Source organism: Coregonus clupeaformis, chromosome 17, assembly GCF_020615455.1.
Source record: "Coregonus clupeaformis isolate EN_2021a chromosome 17, ASM2061545v1, whole genome shotgun sequence".
NCBI lineage: Eukaryota > Metazoa > Chordata > Actinopteri > Salmoniformes > Salmonidae > Coregonus > Coregonus clupeaformis.
In genome coordinates this window covers 57218876-57241305 of record NC_059208.1, presented here as the reverse complement: position 1 = coordinate 57241305, position 22430 = coordinate 57218876, and the positions used below count along the sequence as shown (strand labels likewise).

The 22430-nt window shown below is 41.4% G+C and overlaps 1 protein-coding gene across 1 annotated transcript in view; it reads left to right on the top strand.

The window, feature by feature from the left end:
- The first annotated feature begins 1333 nt into the window (after window positions 1-1333).
- Window positions 1334-22430, top strand: part of LOC121586782 (CUB and sushi domain-containing protein 3) — a 759103-nt gene continuing 738006 nt past the window's right edge. Inside the window, exon 1 of the mRNA XM_041903753.2 lies at window positions 1334-1585. Within this exon, the coding sequence (XP_041759687.2) occupies window positions 1408-1585 (178 nt within the window). The 5' untranslated portion in view covers window positions 1334-1407. The remainder of the gene's footprint in view (window positions 1586-22430) is intronic.

Below are 22430 nucleotides of genomic sequence, written 5' to 3'. Positions count from 1 at the left end.
GCAGAAGCGGCCTTCTAGACTGCTCCTTAGTCCTGGAAATAACTCAACTTCAAAGTTGAAAAGTGAAATTGAATCCCGGCAGATGTAATGTATCTTCTGATTCAAATGCAGTAGAATTGTGCAGCTGGTTTACATCGGAATGGTGTCACCAGTATTTGAGAGGATGGCTTATGCCAGGGTAATTACACGAAATGACGATTAAATAACTGCAATTAGTTAGAGTAGACATAGGCTACAGCAATTTATCCACTGCAATTTAACTTTGAATGCCACCATTCCAATGGAAAGGAGAGAGGCGTATTTTCTTGAATCATCATTCCTTTACCAAACGGAACGCACTTATTATTATGTTTGGTGTCATTTTCTCATTGATAGTGTTGTCAACAAGTACATCTACATGGCAACAACATCTCCACGTTCAATTTATGAATTTGTTTAAGAAAATACGTTATTTTATTTTTTTTATTGGTAAAAGATTAGCCTACGATAGCCTAGAATCGGCACTGGGAAGATCTGATATAGGGCTATGTATTTACACTGAACAAAAATATAATTACCCTGGCAATTTCAAAGATTTTGCTGCATTACAGTGCATATAAGGAAATCAGTCAATTGAAAATAAATCAATTAGGTCCTAATCTATGGATTTCACATGACTGGGCAGGGGCGCCTCCATGGGTGGGCCTGCGAGGGCATAAACCCACCCACTTGGGAGCCAGGCAAAACCCCTGTTGAGCCAGGCCAAGCCAATCAGAATGAGTTGACCCCTACAAAAGGGCTTTATTACAGACAGAAATACTCCTCAGTACCTTTTATTGTCCCCAGCACAAGGTGCACCTGTGTAATGATCATGCTGTTTAATCAGCTTCTTGATATGCCACACCTGTCAAGTGGATGGATTATATTGACAGAGGATAAAATGCTCACTAACAGGGACTTAAACAAAGTTCTGCAGAACATTTGAGAGAAATGATATTGTTGTGCAGTATGGAAAATTTCAGGGATCTTTTATTTATTTTATTTCAGCTCATGAAACATGGGACCAGCACTTTACATGTTGCGTTTATGTTTTCGTTCAGTGTATTTCCTTGGGAATGCACTTGACTCATGTGGTTCAGGATTGTTCTTATATTAATGGCTATGTCACTATCTCTGCTCATGTGGTGAGATATTTGACAGAAAAAAATAGCAAAAAAACTTCCGTTTAAACAACCTACCAGCTCGCGAGGAATCGAGCTGAGAGTTTTGCCCCTGTTGGTGAGATGGTTGAGTCCTCGTCAAGGTTGCTGTGGCATCCCAGCATCGCCGTTCACTTCGATTTGTGACCGCGCACCAGCCATAACGGAAGACACACCGCTACCGGCTCAGAAACGGAGGTGATTGAGAAGAGAACAGCTTCATGTGAACATGAAAACAGATGACATAGAGGGGTATCGAATTAGGTCGACGGACTTCTTAAAGCTTTTCAAGAGAGGATGTATTAAATGTGGTCCAGTGGACTTTTTCCAAGCTAAAAAAATGAGGATTAAAACTGGAGTTATATTTTGGAATCTCGTATTTTTTATGATGGTCACGTGTGTGCGAGGTAAGGAACAATCATTTGATGTCCTATGCAGTAATAATGTCTTAATACTTGTATTTATTTTTTCTTTTATTATTTTTTTTTTGAGGGGGGGTCTTTTTGTACGGGAAGATTCGGCTGTGTAGTAAAAAGGCATGAAAATAGGCTCGAGCTAAGGGGACGCATTCACTTGCCAGGCTTGCGCTTCAATGCAGGCATTGAGCGAGAGCTCAATAAATATTCTTGCAGTATGCTCAAGCATATACGTGAGTTGCTTACGCCTATTAACCCGTGGATTGTTTAAGGGAGATTACGCACCTCTATGCATTTTTTCTCGGTTACCATAGCCCCATTTCAAACTCGTCATCCATCTATTTTTTCAAAATAGGATTTCTGTAAATCGTTGTACTGAAACCACTTTTGCTTTAGAAAATGAGAATGGCAAATGATGAAAGCTGCAAGCGCCTCTGTTTATAAATTCGTGTAAGGCGCGTTAGTTACAATGTGGAAGACTACAGAGAAGGCTACAGACATATTCGTAATCTATATGATTACCTTGGGTTTGAAGGAGAGAATATATAGCCCAAGGGACATATAGGCGTGGGTATGGGCATCTATTTAATCTATAAGACTATTCCTCTTCCATTTTTCCTAATTCTAACACAAAGGTTACATCATTGTGGGCGAGTGTTAAACCTCCAAACAAAACGATGTCTTGACTTAAAACCTCATAACACCCTTTTTGATATACCTTGCCTAAACTGGTAGACAAGCCTTCCCTCAGCCAATATACTGTAGGCTTTGGTGAGGCTGTGATTTAACTGTTGCGCGCTCCACATTGGCACACACTGGTTTAATCAACGTTGTTTTCACGTCATTTCAAATAAATTAATTTGAACCAACGTGGAATAGAAGTTAAATTGATGTCTGTGCCCAGTGGGTCGGCACCAAACACAGCACGCAGATGCATCATTAATTGGCAAACCATTGGCTTGATTATTTTGAAACCCATTGTAATCTTCAGGGTTTCTTACAGTACAGTGTTGAAAACGGGTTTAGGGCTCAGTTATTTGGGAAGGTATTATGGCTGGAATCACACTGAGACAATATATTGGGCCTGAGACAATATATTGATGATTCAAGTTCTTAGAACTGATTTGGACAATACTGTGTTTGCTGCATTTATTGGTACAATCAGTATTGGTTACACTGATTTAGGGTGGACCCTGAACATGGTATGTAGGGGGTGTAGCCCAGGGGCGGCTCTAGCCTTTTTGGGGCCCTATGCAAGATTTGGTTGTAATTCTACACATTTAGCCTTGGGGTGGATATTTTTTTTCTTTGCAGTTTTAAAGCAAAGTTCCTGAAATTCAAGCAGGTTGACGTTTATTATTATGGATCTTGCCCTGGAGGCAGAACTGAGCGAATTCCGCTAGATGGACCAGCTGCAAAGTCAAGATTGGCCAAATCTTTAAAATAAATGAAAACAAAAATGTGCTTTTTGGTCTAAATTTAAGATTAGAGTCATTAGGGCTAGCGGTGTGGTTAAGGTTACGGTTAAGGTTTAAAATCAGATTTTATGACTTTGTGGAGGTCCTGGAGGTCTGGGAGGTCTGGGCCCCTGGGCACGTGCCCTTGTTGCCCGGGCTCCCGAGTGGCGCAGCGGTCTAAGGCACTGCATCTCAGTGCTAGAGGCGTCACTACAGACCCCCTGGTTTGATTCCAGGCTGTATCACAACCGGCCGTGATTGGGAGTCCCAAAGGGCGGTGCACAATTGGCCCAGCGTCGTCCGGGTTTGGCCGGTGTAGGCCGTCATTGTGAATAAGAATTTGTTCTTAACTGACTTAAATAAAGTTTTTTTTTTTTATGCCCGGTCGGTAATTCGGTATTCTACTATTCTAACTCTCAACAGCAAGTTGAGACCCCGACTGAGTTCCATAAAAAATACAAATAATAATGATACTTGGGGTCAGGGGCCCCCTAGCAACCGGGGGTCGTATGCCAACGCTTATGCCTGGAGCCGGCCCTAGGGTAGCCTACATCTGGTGTCAGGCTCTGCATGTCAACATTACCTGCCGCAATTCAATTAGCGTAGCCTATACCACTTTCTTGATCTATTGCTACTGATCTCATTCCTTGTGTATGATCATATATTTTGATACATTGAATGTTAATATTGTGAACCTATGTTATACATTTTTTACCTCATGTTTCAGGAAGTGATGTCACTGAGTACTGCCCCTATATATAGGACCTTCCACCCCCACCTGGGATATGGATGCCTGATGAAGGCCTAAGGGTGGAAACATTGTTATAATAAATCACCTGGGAGCATGAGCAGCAGTGTGCAGCGTTTTCCTTTCTTTTTACCTTTGAATATATGTCATTATATCACTACTGCGTACGCTGTAATAGCCTATAACAGACTAGTATGTGTACCCACACAGTTAGCCTACTTGTCCCTAGCAGTCGATGTAGTACAGCAGTTCCATTCTACATTGGATTAAATCACTGAGCTCTCCATGAAGTCTGAGCCATAGAATTTGGAATTAGAACTCTGAGCAACATTCTCCCAGCCGTGGCCAGCCAGACCCCATTCTCCCACAGTGTCATTATCTGTGTAAATTAGTGTGGTTGGATTCACACACACTGGCTAATAGACAAGACATGGTTGTGTTCAATATATAGTATAGTATGAGGTCACCAGGTGGAACCTAGAGGGATTGATTAATAAGACAGAGCAGGATCATGCCTGTGATTAGTACTGTGTTACACACACAAACGCACACACACACACACACACTCTCTCTCTCTCTCTCTCTCTCTCTCTCTCTCTCTCTCTCTCTCTCTCTCTCTCTCTCTCTCTCTCTCTCTCTCTCTCTCTCTCTCTCTCTCTCTCTCTCTCTCTCTCTCTCTTTCTCTCTCTCTGTCTTTCTTTCTTTGTAGCACATCCCAGTGTGCTGACTGCTGTCCCTGCACATGAAAGAGCTGTTTGAATCGAACCTGAACCCAGTTTGCTGCCGTGGCACAGGCAGGTGCAGAGTGCAGGTCGTTACAGTCCCCAGATGTCTGCAGTCACTTAGATAGCCCACAGTGCTGTGACATTGGGAAGGGGAAATGTGTATGTGCCTGTGTGTGTGTGTGTGTGTGTGTGTCCGTGTGTGTCCGTGTGTGTTTGTGTGTGTGTTTGTGTGTGTGTGTGTGTGTGTGTGTGTGTGTGTTGCTGTGTGTGTGTGTGTGTCCATGTGTGTGTATGTGTGTCCGTGTGTGTCCGTGTGTGTGTGTCTGTTGGTCCCAGCGTGTGTAGGCCGTGTTGGGCGTTTGCACCAAGAGTGTATACAAGCATTTTAGCATGCCTGCAGAATAGCTTATGTGTAAACATGGTGTATCAACTGATTAATGGATGGTACATTGCACTTCCGTTACAGTGAGCCTTAAGAGATGTTGCACAATCTTCACAGTGTGGAAGATTGCTTCACAGCAATGACCATTTTCTTTTTAGCTGTATCTTCTTTATCTTGATATTATGGACAAAAATAAATCCATAATGCTGTATCTTATTTCAAGGGACCAGATATATGGATTTAAATTCTTGTAGCAGGACACAAAACACCACTTATATATGAACTCACCTATTATTAAGTCATACTTTTGGCAAGGAAGAGAGCCAAATCAATATTTGTATATTACTGGATGTTTGCTTCAATGGTATCTGTCGGCAAATTAGAGCAGGGCCTGTATTCATAAAGCATCTCATAGGATTACTGATCTAGGATCAGGTCCACCCCTTTCCATGTCATCCTATTCGTTATGATTTAAAAAAAAGGAAAACTGTTCCTAGACCAGCACTTCTACTCTTAAGACGCTTTGTGAATACAGGCCCTGATTGGCCATGAAAAGAGAGTGCAGATTGCTAACCCGGTGTCCATTTGGAAGGGCATTACTTTGCACTTAGTCAACATGAATCATTGTTGATCACTCTCGGTCAATGTCTGTTCTGGGAAATCAGCCTTCAGCTTTTGACATTCACCCTTTGAGGCAGTGATGGAGAGGCACATGAGGTTGGCTAGGGGATGGATCTATAATAGTTACAATGTAATAGACCATCTGAGCAAGTTATTAAATGAAAACACAAGGTTATTGTTGATTTTTTATCAAGTCTGTTAACGAGTGTGTACTTTAAACTAGTCTATGTACTGTAGCTGGTATATGTCAGAAGACCCTGACTTCTCTAGGATTCTATGGATTTCTCTTGACATTTTAATTCCAGGTTGTAAGGCAACAAAATAGGAAAAATGCCAAAGGGGGTGAATACTTTCGCAAGCCACTGTAGGTCATTAAAGCTACAATCAGTGTTTCTTTGGGCATTGTGACCATGTTCATTATACAGTCCATGTTCATTATACTGACCATGTTTATTATGCTGACCATGTTAATTATACTGACCATGTTAATTATACTGACCATGTTAATTATACTGACCATGTTAATTATACTGACCATGTTAATTATACTGACCATGTTAATTATACTGACCATGCTCAATATCAGACCATAAACACATTAGAAACGTTCCTATTGTATTTACCCCTACTGTAAATGGCTTGTCTCTTTATTACTGTCAATCGGTTTTCCAATAAGGGACCCATTAACTAACTGTGGTATCATCAAGTCCCTTCATGCTGTTTATGTTGTAGATAAATTACTTCCAGGATGACGTATGGAGGGTTGCTGTTGGTCTGTGTGCGTTCTAAAATGCTGGTCCTACTCTATTTACTGCCCGGTGCCCTTTCCTTGGCCCTGGTCCTGTGAACCACTGCCCTTGGCGCCTCCCTGTGACTTTATTTCATAAGTGGGTAATGTTCTTCATAGGTCTAGTAGCATCTGACAGCATGGGTACTTCAAGGAGAGAGCAATGGTCTGTGAGAGAGATGCTTCATCATCACCCATCAAAGCCTGGCAACGGATGCAGGCGAGCGAGAGGGAGGATAGGGTACAGCGTTGACCTCTTGCCTTGGAGCGGGATATTTCCATCATGGTGGCTCACGTTTCCACATGGGGTTTGGTCCTGACTTTGCCTTTGTAATTATTGGGAGATAAAAACCATTGAGCGCGGTTGTTGCGTGATTTATTTCCTCGTTCATTGTTTCACATTGGAGCCTTGTTCTCTACCGCTGTGCCCGCTGTGAGCCTCATTTGAGCAGAAGCTTGTGTCAAGGGAATCTGTGCACTCTCAAATCACACCTGTCTCACACACGAGGGTTTGGAGGATCCATTTACTGGCAGAGCTTGTTTACTCCACTTTCCCTTTTTTCTGTTTTTCTTAGATATTTATTTGTTTCTTTTATAAGGCTTGGAGGAAATATATAGCATTGAACCTGTCTGTAACACTAGCACTGAATCAATGTGTAGCACAACAGTGCAAATCTCTACTCTCCTTTTCAATCTCTACTCTCCTTGTACAAAGCATAAGAATTTCACTGGACCCTGCTATTACATCTGTGCATGTGACTAATAAACTCATTTAATCTACTCTCCTTTCCATACGGTTGCTATTGTTTCTGCTCGCACTGAGAAATAACACGCCTTGGGATCCCATCCAAGAGCGACTGTTTCTGTAAAAGCCTCAGCCGGCTTGTGCTCTGTACAAGGGTGGCCTTTGACCATGTGTGCCGGTGTCTCCTGCGTTGACAGTCTGCATGGCTCCGTGGTCACAATGAACCTGGCCGTAAATAAGTCAACCTCTGTGTCATTTCTATGAATGCTAAATTACTTTCTCTACAGGGTGTTTTTTTTTGCTTGCTTTTGTACCTGTATAGAGGAAAGAGAAGGATGGAGTTGGATCAGGGTTTTAATGTAATGCTAAATTGGTAGGGTGGCAAAATACTGGTAATGTTCCAACTGTGATTTCTGGTTAACCTGGGAATTTTGGGAGTAGAGCAGTAGAGGGCTGAAATCAGGAAGTGACAGTAATTGAGATGGGAGCAGTACGGGGCTGAAATCAGGAAGTGACAGTAATTGAGATAGTAGCAGTAGGGGGCCAAAATCAGGAAGTGATAGTAATTGAGATAGGAGCAGTAGGGATGTGAAATCAGGAAGTTACAGTAATTGAGATAGGAGCAGTAGGGGTCTGAAATCAGGACGTGACAGTAATTGAGATAGGAGCAGTAGGGGGCTGAAATCAGGAAGTGATAGTAATTGAGATAGGAGCAGTAGGGGTCTGAAATCAGGAAGTGTTAATAATTGAGATAGGAGCAGTAGGGGGCTGAAATCAGGAAGTGATAGTAATTGAGATAGGAGCAGTAGGGGGGTGTGAATTCAGGAAGTGACAGTAATTGAGATAGGAGCAGTAGGGGAGTGAAATCAGGAAGTGACAGTAATTGAGATTGGAGCAGTAGGGGGCTGAAATCAGGAAGTGGCAGTAATTGATATAGGAGCAGTAGGGTTCTGAAATCAGGAAATGATAGTATTTTAGATAGTAGCAGTAGGGGTCTGAAATCAGGAAGTGACAGTAATTGAGATTGGAGCAGTAGGGGGCTGAAATCAGGAAGTGACAGTAATTGATATAGGAGCAGTAGGGTTCTGAAATCAGGAAATGATAGTATTTTAGATAGTAGCAGTAGGGGTCTGAAATCAGGAAGTGACAGTAATTGAGATTGGAGCAGTAGGGGGCTGAAATCAGGAAGTGACAGTAATTGATATAGGAGCAGTAGGGGTCTGAAATCAGGAAATTATAGTATTTTAGATAGTAGCAGTAGGGGTCTGAAATCAGGAAGTGACAGTAATTGTGATAGGAGCAGTAGGGGGCTGAAATCAGGAAGTGATATTAATTGAGATAGTAGCAGTAGGGGGCTGAAATCAGGAAGTCCTGTGTAGCTCAGTTGGTAGAGCATGGCGTTAGCAGCGCCAGTGTTGTGGGTTCGATTCCCACGGGGGGCCAGTATAAAAAATAAAAACATAAACACATATTTAAAATGTATGCACTAACTGTAAGTCGCTCTGGATAAGAGCGTCTACTAAAATGTAAAAGGGACAGTAATTGAGATAGGAGCAGTAGGGGTGTGAAATCAAGAAGTGACAGTAATTGAGATAGGAGCAGTAGGGGTTTGAAATCAGGAAGTGACACTAATTGAGATGGGAGCAGCAGTAGGGGGCTGACATGTTAAATAAGGTCCTTGTTTCCCATCCAGCAATCCACTGTGGCTCTGGGCTGCATTGGGGACAACAATCAGCTTGACACCAAAGGGTTTTGCGTACGGAGGAGGCGTCAATAAATGTCAAATCAGCAGGGGATTGGAAGGAGATGTCTGTTTTAGATAATGTAATGGTCTCAGCAGGGGACAGGAGGGTAAACACCCCAATGGACTATGTTCATTCCCCTCAGTGAACACCAGTGATGTGCTGCTGGGAGAATGTGCGAATCTCAATAAACCATTAGCGAACATTAGGCTTTAGTGAATGTGTGTCAGAGAGGGTACAGATGACAACAGTTTTGAATCTTCCTTTGGTTTGGATGAGACGGAGGTTGGTTGCAAATCCCCTGTAATGGCAGAGAGAGGCTCTGACATTTTGGGGTGTCCCACAGGTTGCCTGAGTGTAATAATCCTGTTGGCTGAGTTGAGTTAGGGACTGAGCTGCTATTGGTTTTCGTGAAAGGGACAAACGCAATTTTTGTTTAAGAGCTCACAAGCCCACGTTACAAACAGTTTGCTTAATTGACCTTCAGGGACATTTGGTATTCTCATGAATTTATACTGCTAGTAATTCAAAAAATTAGGAATCAGAAGTGCAATTATTTCAGTTTCTACCCATTGGGGACAGACGTCAATTAAACGTCTATTCCACAGTGGTTCAACGTAATTTCATTAAAATGATGTGGAAACAACGTTGATTCCACCAGTGTGTACCCAGTGGATAAATACGGTGTCCCTTAGTCAGCTTTTCGTGACTCCTATAGTTTTACAGTGAGGCTAGCAGCTCTCAAAAAGCCCCGGAAGTGAACAGCTATCCACTACTAGGAAAAGGATGGCCCTTTGTGTAGATCTGTCCTCATTCATTCATTCATTCATTCATTCATTCATTCATTCATTCATTCATTCATTCATTCGTTCAGTCATTCATTCATTCATTCATCAATTAATTCACCCATTTATTCATTAGTTAATTAATTAATTCATTCATCCATTTATTTGTTCATTCATTCATTCATTCATTCATTCATTCATCCATCCATTAATTCATTAATTCATCTCAGATTGAATACAGTAAAATCCACTCACCTCTATCAAGGCTGGTTACAGCATCAGACAGTGTTAGGGGGAGAACCCTTCTGAGCATGAGGAATACTGAGCTCTTTGAACCTAAATGTCATTCCCACAGCGTCAGGACACTTAAGTCTGATTCATGGTGTGTTTTCATCTGGGCCCTACTACAAATGTAATGTTGTGTTTCTGGGGGGATTTTCAAACTCTGTTTAAAATGTCAAATGTTCCAGCTGGAGAAGCAGTGCTTTGCCCTTCTAAAGCACCATCACCATTCCCACTACAACCCCGTTTTTTCTCCCTCTCCCCCTCTCTCCCTCTCCCCCTCTCTGTCTTTTTTCCCTCTCTCTTCCATATAATAACTTGCAGGAATTATATGGAGGAATTATATAGGTTTGTATGTCAATTCCGTTACCTTACCTCTCTCTCCTGAAGCAGGTTTCTTCTCCAGTTGTTCTTAATGCCTGGGCAGTTCCAGTGTGGTCTGGCTGGTATTGATCCGTGTTGCTGGTATAATGACTGTGTCATGCTGCATTGCTTTCATGTCAGACAACACATGTTTTTTTTTCACTTCATTAACCTTCATTGGGCCCTGTCAACATTTCTGCTCCCTTTTCGCCCCCTCTCTCCCAAAGCACAAATGAACTCATTCTTTAAGGAATGGTGTCCTTTCCTAGTACAGTGTCAGTGCAGCGTAACAGAAGGACATCCAGACATATAATTCGGCCCCTGATGACCCTAACCACCCTAACAGGTATTCTTATGTTCTTCCTGAATGCCCTTTCACAGCTTAAGACCTGCGTTGCTCCATAATGCATTCGCTTTTTTAACAGCTCAGAGGCCAAAAATACTTTTCCTCCTGTTGAGTTAGATATGTCCTAATGTTAGACTGTTCCTCTGTTGAGTTAGATATGTCCTAATGTTAGACTGTTCCTCTGTTGAGTTAGATATGTCCTAATGTTAGACTGTTCCTCTGTTGGTTAGATATGTTCTAATGTTAGACAGTTCCTCCTGTTGAGTTAGATATGTCCTAATGTTAGACTGTTAACCTGTTGAGTTAGATATGTTCTAATGTTAGACTGTTAATCTGTTGAGTTAGATATGTCATAATGTTAGACTGTTAATCTGTTGAGATAAATATGTCCTCATGTTTTATTCACGATCAGCTATGAATGTGTAATAGGCAGATTGGGGTGCGATGACAAGCGACAATAGTGGCAGATCCCAACAGTTTAGTACAACTCACTTGCTTCTCCATCCAAAGAGCACAACAGAAACGGTTGCCCGTAAGTTTGTGTGTGAGAGCATAGGGTTGCAAAAGGAGGGTATATTAATCCAAGTTTACCAGTAAACTACCCGAATTTGGGTATCTTTCAAGGGTTTTTATGTAATCTGTCACAAGACATCTAGTGGCTCTTTTGGGTACTTCAGATTATCACAACAGTCTGTAATTATCTTGGGCCCTCTCTCTGGGCCTTGCAAAAGTATTCATCCCCCTTCGCGTTTTTTTGTATTTTGTTGCATTACAACCTGTAATTTAAATTGATTTTTATTTGGATTTCATGTAATGGACATACACAAAATAGTCCAAATTGGTGAACTGAAATGAAAAAAAGTATTAGTTTCAAAAAATTCGAAAAAATAAATAACGGAAAAGTGGTGCGTGCATTTGTATTCACATCCTTTGCTATGAAGCCCCTAAATAAGATCTGGTGCAACCAATTACCATCAGAAGTCACATAATTAGTTAAATAAAGTCCACCTGTGTGCAATCTAAGTGTCACATGATCTCAGTATACAGTGAGGGAAAAGTATTTGATCCCCTGCTAATTTTGTACGTTTGCCCACTGACAAAGAAATGATCAGTCTTTAATTTTAATGGTAGGTTTATTTGAACAGTGAGAGACAGAATAACAAAAAAAAAAAAAATGATTTGCATTTTAATGAGGGAAGTAAGTATTTGACCCCCTCTCAATCAGAAAGATTTCTGGCTCCCAGGTATCTTTTATACAGGTAACGAGCTGAGATTAGGAGCACACTCTTAAAGGGAGTGCTCCTAATCTCAGCTTGTTACCTGTATAAAAGACACCTGTCCACAGAAGCAATCAATCAATCAGATTCCAAACTCTCCACCATGGCCAAGACCAAAGAGCTCTCCAAGGATGTCAGGGACAAGATTGTAGATCTATACAAGGCTGGAATGGGCTACAAGACCATCCCCAAGCAGCTTGGTGAGAAGGTGACAACAGTTGGTGCGATTATTTGCAAATGGAAGAAACACAAAAGAACTGTCAATCTCCCTCGGCCTGGGGATCCATGCAAGATCTCACCTCGTGGAGTTGCAATGATCATGAGAACGGTGAGGAATCAGCCCAGAACTACACGGGAGGATCTTGTCAATGATCTCAATGCAGCTGGGACCATAGTCACCAAGAAAACTATTGGTAACACACTACGCCGTGAAGGACTGAAAACCTGCAGCGCCCGCAAGGTCCCCCTGCTCAAGAAAGCACATATACTGTATATGCCCGTCTGAAGTTTGCCAATGAACATCTGAATGATTCAGAGGAAAACTGGGTGAAAGTGTTGTGGTCAGATGAGACCAAAATGGAGCTATTTGGCATCAACTCAACTCGCCGTGTTTGGAGAAGGAGAAATGCTGCCTATGACCCCAAGAACACCATCCCCACTGTCAAACATGGAGGTGGAAACATTATGCTTTGGGGGTGTTTTTCTGCTAAGGGGACAGGACAACTTCACCGCATCAAAGTGACGATGGACGGGGCCATGTACCGTCAAATCTTGGGTGAGAACCTCCTTCCCTCAGCCAGGGCATTGAAAATGGGTCGTGGATGGGTATTCCAACATGACACTGACCCAAAACACACGGCCAAGGCAACAAAGGAGTGGCTCAAGAAGAAGCACATTAAGGTCCTGGAGTGGCCTAGCCAGTCTCCAGACCTTAATCCCATAGAAAATCTGTGCAGGGAGCTGAATGTTCGAGTTGCCAAACGTCAGCCTCGAAACCTTAATGACTTGGAAATGCTCTGCAAAGAGGAGTGGGACAAAATCCCTCCTGAGATGTGTGCAAACCTGGTGGCCAACTACAAAAAACATCTGACCTCTGTGATTGCCAACAAGGGTTTTGCCACCAAGTACTAAGTCATGTTTTGCAGAGGGGTCTAATACTTATTTCACTCATTAAAATGCAAATCAATTAATAACATTTTTGACATGCACTTTTCTGGATTTTGATGTTGTTATTCTGTCTCTCACTGTTCAAATAAACCTACCATTAAAATTATAGACTGATCATTTCTTTGTCAGTGGGCAAACGTACAAAATCAGTAAGGGATCAAATACTTTTTTTCCCTCACTGTATATACACCTGTTCTGAAAGGGTTATAAAGGGTTGGGTTATAAAAAAATATCAGAAACTTTGAACATCCCACAGAGCACCATTAAATCCATTATTAAAAAATTTAAAGAATATGGCACCACAACAAACCTGTCAAGAGAGGGCCGCCCACCAAAATTCACGGACCAGGCAAGGAGGGCATTAATCAGAGATGCAACAAAGAGACCAAAGATAACCCTGAAGGAGCTGCAAAGCTCCACAGCGGAGATTGGAGTAGAACCACTTTAAGCCGTACACTCCACAGGGCTGGACTTTACGGACGAGTGCTCAGAAAAAAGCCATTGCTTAAAAAAATAAATAAGCAAACACATTTGGTGTTCGCCAAAAGGCATGTGGGAGACTCCCCCAAACATATAGAAGAATGTACTCTGGTCAGATGAGATTAAAATTGAGCTTTTTGGCCATCAAGGAAAACGCTATGTCTGGCGCAAACCCAACACCTCTCATCACCCCGAGAACACCATCCCCACAGTGAAGCATGGTGGTGGCAGCCTCATGCAGTGGGGATGTTTTTCATCGGCAGGGACTGGGAAACAGGGCAGAATTGAAGGAATGATGAATGGCGCTAAATACAGGGAAATTGTTGAGGGAAACCTGTTTCAGTCTTCCAGAGATTTGAGACTGGGACAAAGGTTCACCTTCCAGCAGGACAATGACCCTAAGCATACTGCTAAAGCAACACTTGAGTGGTTTAAGGGGAAACATTTAAATGTCTTGGAATGGCCTAGTCAAAGCCCAGACCTTAATCCAATTGAGAATCTGTGGTATGATTTAAAGATTGCTGTACACCAGTGGAACCCATCCAACTTGAAGGAGCTGGAGCAGTTTTTCCTTGAAGAATGGGAAAAAATCCCAGTGGCTAGATGTGCCAAGCGTGTAGAGACATACCATAAGAGACTTGCAGCTGTAATTGCTGCAAAAGGTGGCTCTACAAAGTATTGACTTTGAGGGGTGAATAGTTATGCACGCTCAAGTTTTCTGTTTTTTTGTCTTATGTTTGTTTCACAATAAAACGTATTTTGCATCTTCAAAGTGGTATGCATGTTGTGTAAATCAAATGATACAAACCCCCCAAAAATCTATTTTAGTTCCAGGTTGTAAGGCAACAAAATAGGAAAAATGCCAAAGGGTGTGAATACTTTCGCAAGACACTAATAATTAAATAAGATTATTTAAAAAATTAAAAATAGAATTATCCTAAATATAAGCCATCAACTTAGTGAATACCATTGTTGTTGAATATGAGGGTTTCAGCATGAAATATCCTTTATTTAGTTAGTTTTACACACTTGTATTTAGTTGACTATGTTACTATGTTTTTTTTTGTTAATGTTTTGGTGTCAAACTGGTGGCAGTTGTGAAAAAAGTCAATAGTTGGAAGAGTTGCAGAAGTAATTTAAAATAATGCCATTGTTGATTAGATGCTTTTTTTCATTAATTAGGCCATTTACTCTTGAACAATGTGGACTATGTACTAGAAACTCATGACTTTTTAAATTTATATTATTTTAAATTTATTTTACCAGGTAAGTTAGTCTGTTCCTCCTGTTGAGTTAAATTTTTACATTTTTAGATATGTCCTAATGTCTAACCTAATTAACACATTCTCATTTACAGCAACGACCTGGGGAATAGTTACAGGGGAGAGGAGGAGGGATGAATGAGCCAGTCGGAAGGACAATATGGACACAGATATAAAAAAGGAATACTATATATTAATATATATATATTTAAAGTTATTAAATTATAAATGACCAAAATTACAATAGTTTGCGATAGATTTTCTGTTAATTACCAAAATTACTGAATAAACTAATAACTTTAGTAAATTACCAGTAGCTTTGCAACCCTATGTGTGCATATGTGTGTTTGCGCGTGCGCGTGTGCGTGTGTGTGTGTGTGGAGACTGTCGTGCGATCTGGCCGCCATGCAATCGTTAGATCCTAAGAGGAAAGAGGAGCTGGCTAGGCACGGAAGAAGTACACAGGCATTGCTGTTCCTCTCACAGTTGTTCAATGATGTTTAGCCACAATTTAATGGCCCTCCAATTCAGTGCCTGGTGATCGATATGCTTCCAGCTGTGCACCTGATACCCACAGTCAATTATAAGTTAAAGTCGAGATCCTCCACTGGGTATACCAGGGGATTCAACGTCTGTAGACAAATCTCAGCACTGTCTCCCAGAAACAGAGCATTTTAAGTATTTAAATGCAGAGTCTTTGTAATAGTATACAGTGCATTCGGAAAGTATTCAGACCCCTTCACTTTATCCACATTTTGTTATGTTACAGCCTTATTCTAAAATGGATGAAATGAAATGTTTTCCTCATCAATCTACACACAATACCCCATAACGACAAAACAAAAACAGGTTTTTAGAAAATGTTGCTAGTAAAAAAAACAAGTATTCAGACCCTTTGCTATGAGACTCGAAATTGAGCTCAGGTGCATCATGTTTCCATTGATCATTCTTGAGATGTTTCTACAACTTGATTGGAGTCCACCTGTGGTGAATTCAATTGATTGGACATTATTTGGAAAGGCACACACCTGTCTATATAAGGTCCCACAGTTGAAAGTGCATGTCAGAGCAAAAACCAAGCCATGAGATCGAAGGAATTGTCCGTAGAGCTCCGAGACAGGATAATGCTGAGGCAGAGATCTGGGGAAAGGTACCAATACATTTCTGCAGCATTGAAGGTCCCCAAGAACACAGTGACCTCCATCATTCTTAAATGGAAGAAGTTTCGAACCACCAAGACTCTTCCTAGAGATGGCCACCTGGACAAACTGAGCAATCGGGGGAGAAGGGCCTTGGTTAGGGAGGTGACCAAGAACCTGATGGTCACTGACAGAGCTCCAGAGTTCCTCTGTGGAGATGGGAGAACCTTCCAGAAGGAAAACCATCTCTGCAGCACTCCACCAATCAGACCTTTACGGTAGAGTGGCCAGACGGAAGACATTCCTCAGTAAAAGGCACATGACAGCCCGCTTGGAGGAGCGAAAAGGCACCTAAAGGACTTTCAGACCATGAGAAACAAGATTCTCTGGTCTGCTGAAACCAAGATTGAACTCTTTGGCCTGAATGCCAAGCGTCACGTCTGGAGGAAACCAGGCACCGTTCATCACCTGGCCAATACCATCCCTACGGTGAAGCATGGTGGTGGCAGCATCATGCTGTAGGGATGTTTTTCAGCTGCAGGGACTGGGAGACTAGTCAGGATCGAGGGAAAGATGAACAGAGAAAAGTACAGAGAGATCCTTAATGAAAACCTGTTCCAGAGCACTCAGGACCTCAGACTGGGGGTGAAGGTTCACCTTCCAACAGGACAATGACCCTAAGCACACAGCCAAGACAACGCAGGAGTGGCTTCGGGACAAGTCTCTGAATATCCTTTAGTGGCCCAGCCAGAGCCCGGACTTGAACCCGATCGAACATCTCTAGAGAGACCTGAAAATAGCTGTGCAGCGATGCTCCCCATCCAACCTAACAGAGCTTGAGAGGATCTGCAGAGAAGAATGGGAGAAACTCCCCAAATACAGGTGTGCCAAGCTTTTAGCGGCATACCCCAAAAGACTTGAGGCTGTAATCGCTGCCAAAGGTGCTTCAATAAAGTACTGAGTAAAGGGTCTGAATAGTTATGTAAATGTGATATTATAGTTTATTATTTTTGCTTTTTCATTATGGGGTATTGTGTGTGATGAGGGAAAAAAACAATTTAATCCATTTTAGAATAAGGCTGTAACGTAACAACATTTGGAAATAGTCAAGGTGTCTGAATACTTTCCAAATGCACTGTTTGGCAATCTATTAAACCAGGCAACTAATAGCAACTTTCTAAACAATGTTTTGGTTCATTTCTAGCTTGTTAGCTAGCTATCTAAGGTTTCCTGTAGCTCAGTTGGTAGAGCATGGCGCTTGCAATGCCAGGGTTGTGGGTTCAATTCCCACGGGGGGCCAGTATGAAAAATGTATGCACTAACTGTAAGTAGCTCTGGATAAGAGTGTCTGCTAAATGACAAAAAAAAAGAAAGTCAGCTGGCTCGCCAGTTCAAATAATGACCATAGCTGACAATGTCTTAACTTCAGAAAATGTGTATTCATTATTACAGGAAAATCAACTCACAACAAGATCATTATTTACAAGTTGATCTAATTACAGAAAATAGCTTACAAGTTGTGAGTGTGACGAAATAAAAGCAGGGCATTCTAGCTGAGAATTTTAGAACTTGGACACTGTCTTGTTGGCCTAATGTCTTGTTGTTCTTCACATTACCGTCTCTGGTAAACACACACTATATCAAATCAAATCAAAAAAAAAATTTGTCACATGGACAGGATAAAGAAGGTGTAAACTGTACAGTGAAATGGTTACTTGCATAGTAAAAAATGAACCATAATCCCAACTCATAACATTACTATCATGTATGAATCTGCAGGTAGCTAAAGCTAACCAACTAGGTTCAATGTTAGCTAGCTAGCTAACATTAGGCTATAGCTAGCAATGCAAATTGATTTCTGAGATACACATAATATTACTACACAGATCATACACGTAACGTTAGCTAGCTAGCTAACAATATGCTATACAGTGAGGGAAAAAAATATTTGATCCCCTGCTGATTTTGTATGTTTTCCCACTGACAAAGAAATGATCAGTCTATAATGTTAATGGTAGGTTGATTTGAACAGTGAGAGACAGAATAACAACAAAAAAATCCTGAAAAACGCATGTCAAAAATGTTATAAATTGATTTGCATTTTAATGAGGGAAATAAGTATTTGACCCCCTCTCAATCAGAAAGATTTCTGGCTCCCAGGTGTCTTTTATACAGGTAACGAGCTGAGATTAGAAACACACTCTTAAAGGGAGTGCTTCTAATCTCAGTTTGTTACCTGTATAAAAGACACCTGTCCACAGAAGCAATCAATCAATCAGATTCCAAACTCTCCACCATGGCCAAGACCAAAGAGCTCTCCAAGGATGTCAGGGACAAGATTGTAGATCTACACAAGGATGAAATGGGCTACAAGACCATCGCCAAGCAGCTTGGTGAGAAGGTGACAACAGTTAGTGCGATTATTCACCAATGGAAGAAACATAAAAGAACTGTCAAGCTCCATGCAAGATCTCACCTCGTGGAGTTGCAATGATCATGAGAACGGTGAGGAATCAGCCGAGAACTACACGGGAGGATCTTGTCAATGATCTCAAGGCAGCTGGGACCATAGTCACCAAGAAAACAATTGGTAACACATTACGCCGTGAAGGACTGAAATCCTGCAGCGCCCTCAAGGTCCCCCTGCTCAAGAAAGCACATATACAGGGCCGTCTGAAGTTTGCCAATTAACATCTGAATGATTCAGAGGAGAACTGGGTGAAAGTGTTGTGGTCAGATGAGACCAAAATCGAGCTCTTTGGCATCAACTCAACTCGCCGTGTTTGGAGTAGGAGGAATGCTGCCTATGACCCCAAGAACACCATCCCCACTGTCAAACATGGAGGTGGAAACATTATGCTTTGGGGGTGTTTTTCTGCTAAGGGGACAGGACAACTTCACCGCATCAAAGGGACGATGGTCGGGGCCATGTACCTTAATGATTTGGAGAAGATCTGCAAAGAGGAGTGGAACAAAATCCCTCCTGAGATGTGTGCAAACCTGGTGGCCAACTACAAGAAACGTCTGACCTCTGTGATTGCCAACAAGGGTTTTGCCACCAAGTACTAAGTCATGTTTTGCAGAGGGGTCAAATACTTATTTCCCTCATTAAAATGCAAATCAATTTATAACATTTTTGACATGCGTTTTTCTGGATTTTGTTGTTGTTATTCTGTCTCTCACTGTTCAAATAAACCTACCATTAAAATTATAGACTGATCATGTCTTTGTCAGAGGGCAAACGTACAAAATCAGCAGGGGATCAAATACTTTTTTCCCTCACTGTAACTTGCAATGAAAACAATTTTCTGACAAAATTAGAAACGTATAATATCTGAAAATGTAGCTAGCTAGACTCTCTTACCTGTTTGCATAGATGAACGCTTCACCCTCTCTGTCACGGATGCCATGGTTGCCCTTAGTTTGAAGATGTCGGGAAGGTTCTTGTCTTTTCCCATGGCTAAACCAACTAGGCTTGTAATTGTATATATATATTCGTATTTACAGATGGCATACAAGTTTGTTATTAAGGCATATGAATGTTCACATGTTCCAGAAGACATTTCTGCCAATAAACGCATTTTCATAAAAAATTAATGTTTATGTTCAAATGCCTCTCCTGTGAAATAGTGACGTGCGACATACGCCTAGTTTCCTGAAATGACACCTTCCTAATATTGAGTTCCACAGGGATTCTGGCCCATGTAGACTCCAATGCTTCCCACAGTTGTGTCAAGTTGGCACGATGTCCTTTGGGTGGTGGACCGTTCTTGATACACACGGGAAACTGTTGAGTGTGAAAAACCCAGCAGCGTTGCAGTTCTTGACACAGTCAAACCGGTGCGCCTGGCACCTACTACCATACCCCGTTCAAAGGCACTTAAATATTTTGTCTTGCCTCCACCTCTGAATAGCACACATACACAATCTGGATCGAATCCCCAAGCTGACAAGGTAAAAATCTGTTGTTCTGCCCCCGAGCAAGGCAGTTAACCCACTGTTCCCCGGGCGCTGAAGACGTGGATGTCGATTAAGGCAGCGCTTCCGCACCACTCTGATTCAGAGGGGTTGGGTTAAATGCGGAAGACACAATTCAGTTGATTGCATTCAGGTTTCCTCCTTCCCCTTAACCTGTCTCCTCCCCTTCATCTACATTGATTGAAGTGGATTTACCAAGTGACATCAATAAGGGATCATAGCTTCCACCTGGATTCACCTGGTCAGTCTATGTCATGGAAAAAAGCAGGTGTTCCTAATGTATCTTCATTCTCTCTCAGCTTTTTTTCTCTCTCTCTCTCTCTCTCTCTCTCTCTCTCTCTCTCTCTCTCTCTCTCTCTCTCTCTCTCTCTCTCTCTCTCTCTCTCTCTCTCTCTCTCTCTATCTCACTATCTCTCTCTCAGCTTCTATATACTGTATATGTGTGTGCCTTCAGAAAGTATTCACACCCCTTTACTTTTTCCACATTTTGTTGTGTTACAGCCTGAATGTAAAATTGATTAAATTAACATGTTTTTGTCACTGATCTACACACAATACTCTATAATGTCAAAGTGACATTTTGTTTGTAGAAATGTAAGCTGAAATATGTTGAGTCAATAATTATTCAATCCCTTTATTATGGCAAGCCTAAATACGTTCAGGAGTAAAAATGTGCTTAACAAATCGCATAATAAGTTGCATGGACTCACTCATTACACACATACAATTATATGTAAGGTCTCTCAAACGGGTAGTGAATTTCAAGCATGGATTCAACCACAAAGACCAGTGAGGTTTTTCAATGCCTCACAATGAAGGGTACGGATTGGTAGATGTGTAAAAACAAAAAAGCAGACGCTGAATATCGCTTTGAGCACGGGGAAGTTATTAATTAGGCTTGTATCAATACACCCAGTCACTACAAAGATGTAGGCCTTCCTAACTCAGTTGCCGGAGAGGAAGGAAACGGCTCAGGGATTTCACCATGAGGCAAATGGTGATTTTAAAACAGTTACAGAGTTGAATGGTTGTGATATAAGAAACCTGAGGATGGATCAACTAGGGCTGTTAAGGTGACCGTATTGCCGCCACACCTGCGGCCACGAGTCATGACGGCAGTCAAATTCCACGTGACCGTTTAGTCATGGTAATTAGGCTTCTCCAAGCTCTGATGCTGCTGATGGTCAATAGTAGTAGTAGTATTGTGTGTAAGAGGTCATCCAATAAGTTTTGTAGTGATTCCTATGTTGTTGATGTAAATAATATATGTTGGTCCGTGGTGTGTAATGAGGAGCAAACAGACACTGCACTTGACACATTTATGCAATTGCTTATTCCAGTTACTAATAAGCATGTACCCATTAAGAAAATGACTGTATAACCTGTTAAATCCCAGTGGATTGATGAGGAATTGAATAATTGTATGGTTGAGAGGGATGAGACAAAAGGAATGGCAAATAGGTCTGGCTGCACAACCGGTTGGCAAACGCATTGCAAATTGAGAAATCATGTGACTAAACTGAATAAAAAGAAGAAGAAAACTACACTATGAAACAAAGATAAATGACATAAAGAATAATAGTAAAAAGCTTTGGAGCACCTTAAATGACATTTTTGGGAAAAAAGGCAAACTCAGCTCCATCATTCATTGAATCAGATGGCTCATTCATCACAAAACCAACTGATATTGCCAACTACTTTAAAGATTTTTTCATTGGCAAGATTAGCACATTTAGGCATGACATGCCAGCATCAATTGCTGACACTACACATCCAAGTATATCTGACCAAATTATGAAAGACAAGAATTGTAATTTTGAATTCCGTAAAGTGAGTGTGGAAGAGGTGAAAAAAGTATTGAAAAATAAAACAATGACAAGCCACTGGGGTCTGACAACTTGGATGGACAATTACTGAGGATAATAGCGGATGATATTGCCACTCCTATTTGCCATATTTTCAATTTAAGCCTACTAGAAAGTGTGTGCCCCCAGGCTTGGAGGGAAGCAAAAGTCATTTCACTACCTAAGAATAGTAAAGCCCCCTTTACTGGCTCAAATAGCCAACCAATTAGCCTTTTACCAACCCTTAGTAAACTATTGGAAAAAATTGTGTTTGACCAGAAACAATGCTATTTTAAAGTAAACAAATTGACAACAATTTTTCAGCATGCTTATAGAGAAGGACATTCAACAATCACAGCACTTACACAAATGACTGATGATTGGCTGAGAGAAATTGATGATAAAAAAGATTGTGGGGGCTGTTTTGTTAGACTTCAGTGCGGATTTTGACATTATCGATCATAGTCTGCTGCTGGAAGAACTTATGTGTTATGGCTTTACACCCCCTGCTATAACGTGGATAAAGAGATACTTGTCTAACAGAACACAGAGGGTGTTCTTTAATGGAAGCCTCTCAAACATAATCCAGGTAGAATCAGGAATTCCCCAGGGCAACTGTCTAGGGTTATTACTTTTTTCAATCTTTACTAATGACATGCCACTGGATTTGAATAAAGCCAGAGTGTCTATGTCTGCGAATGACTCA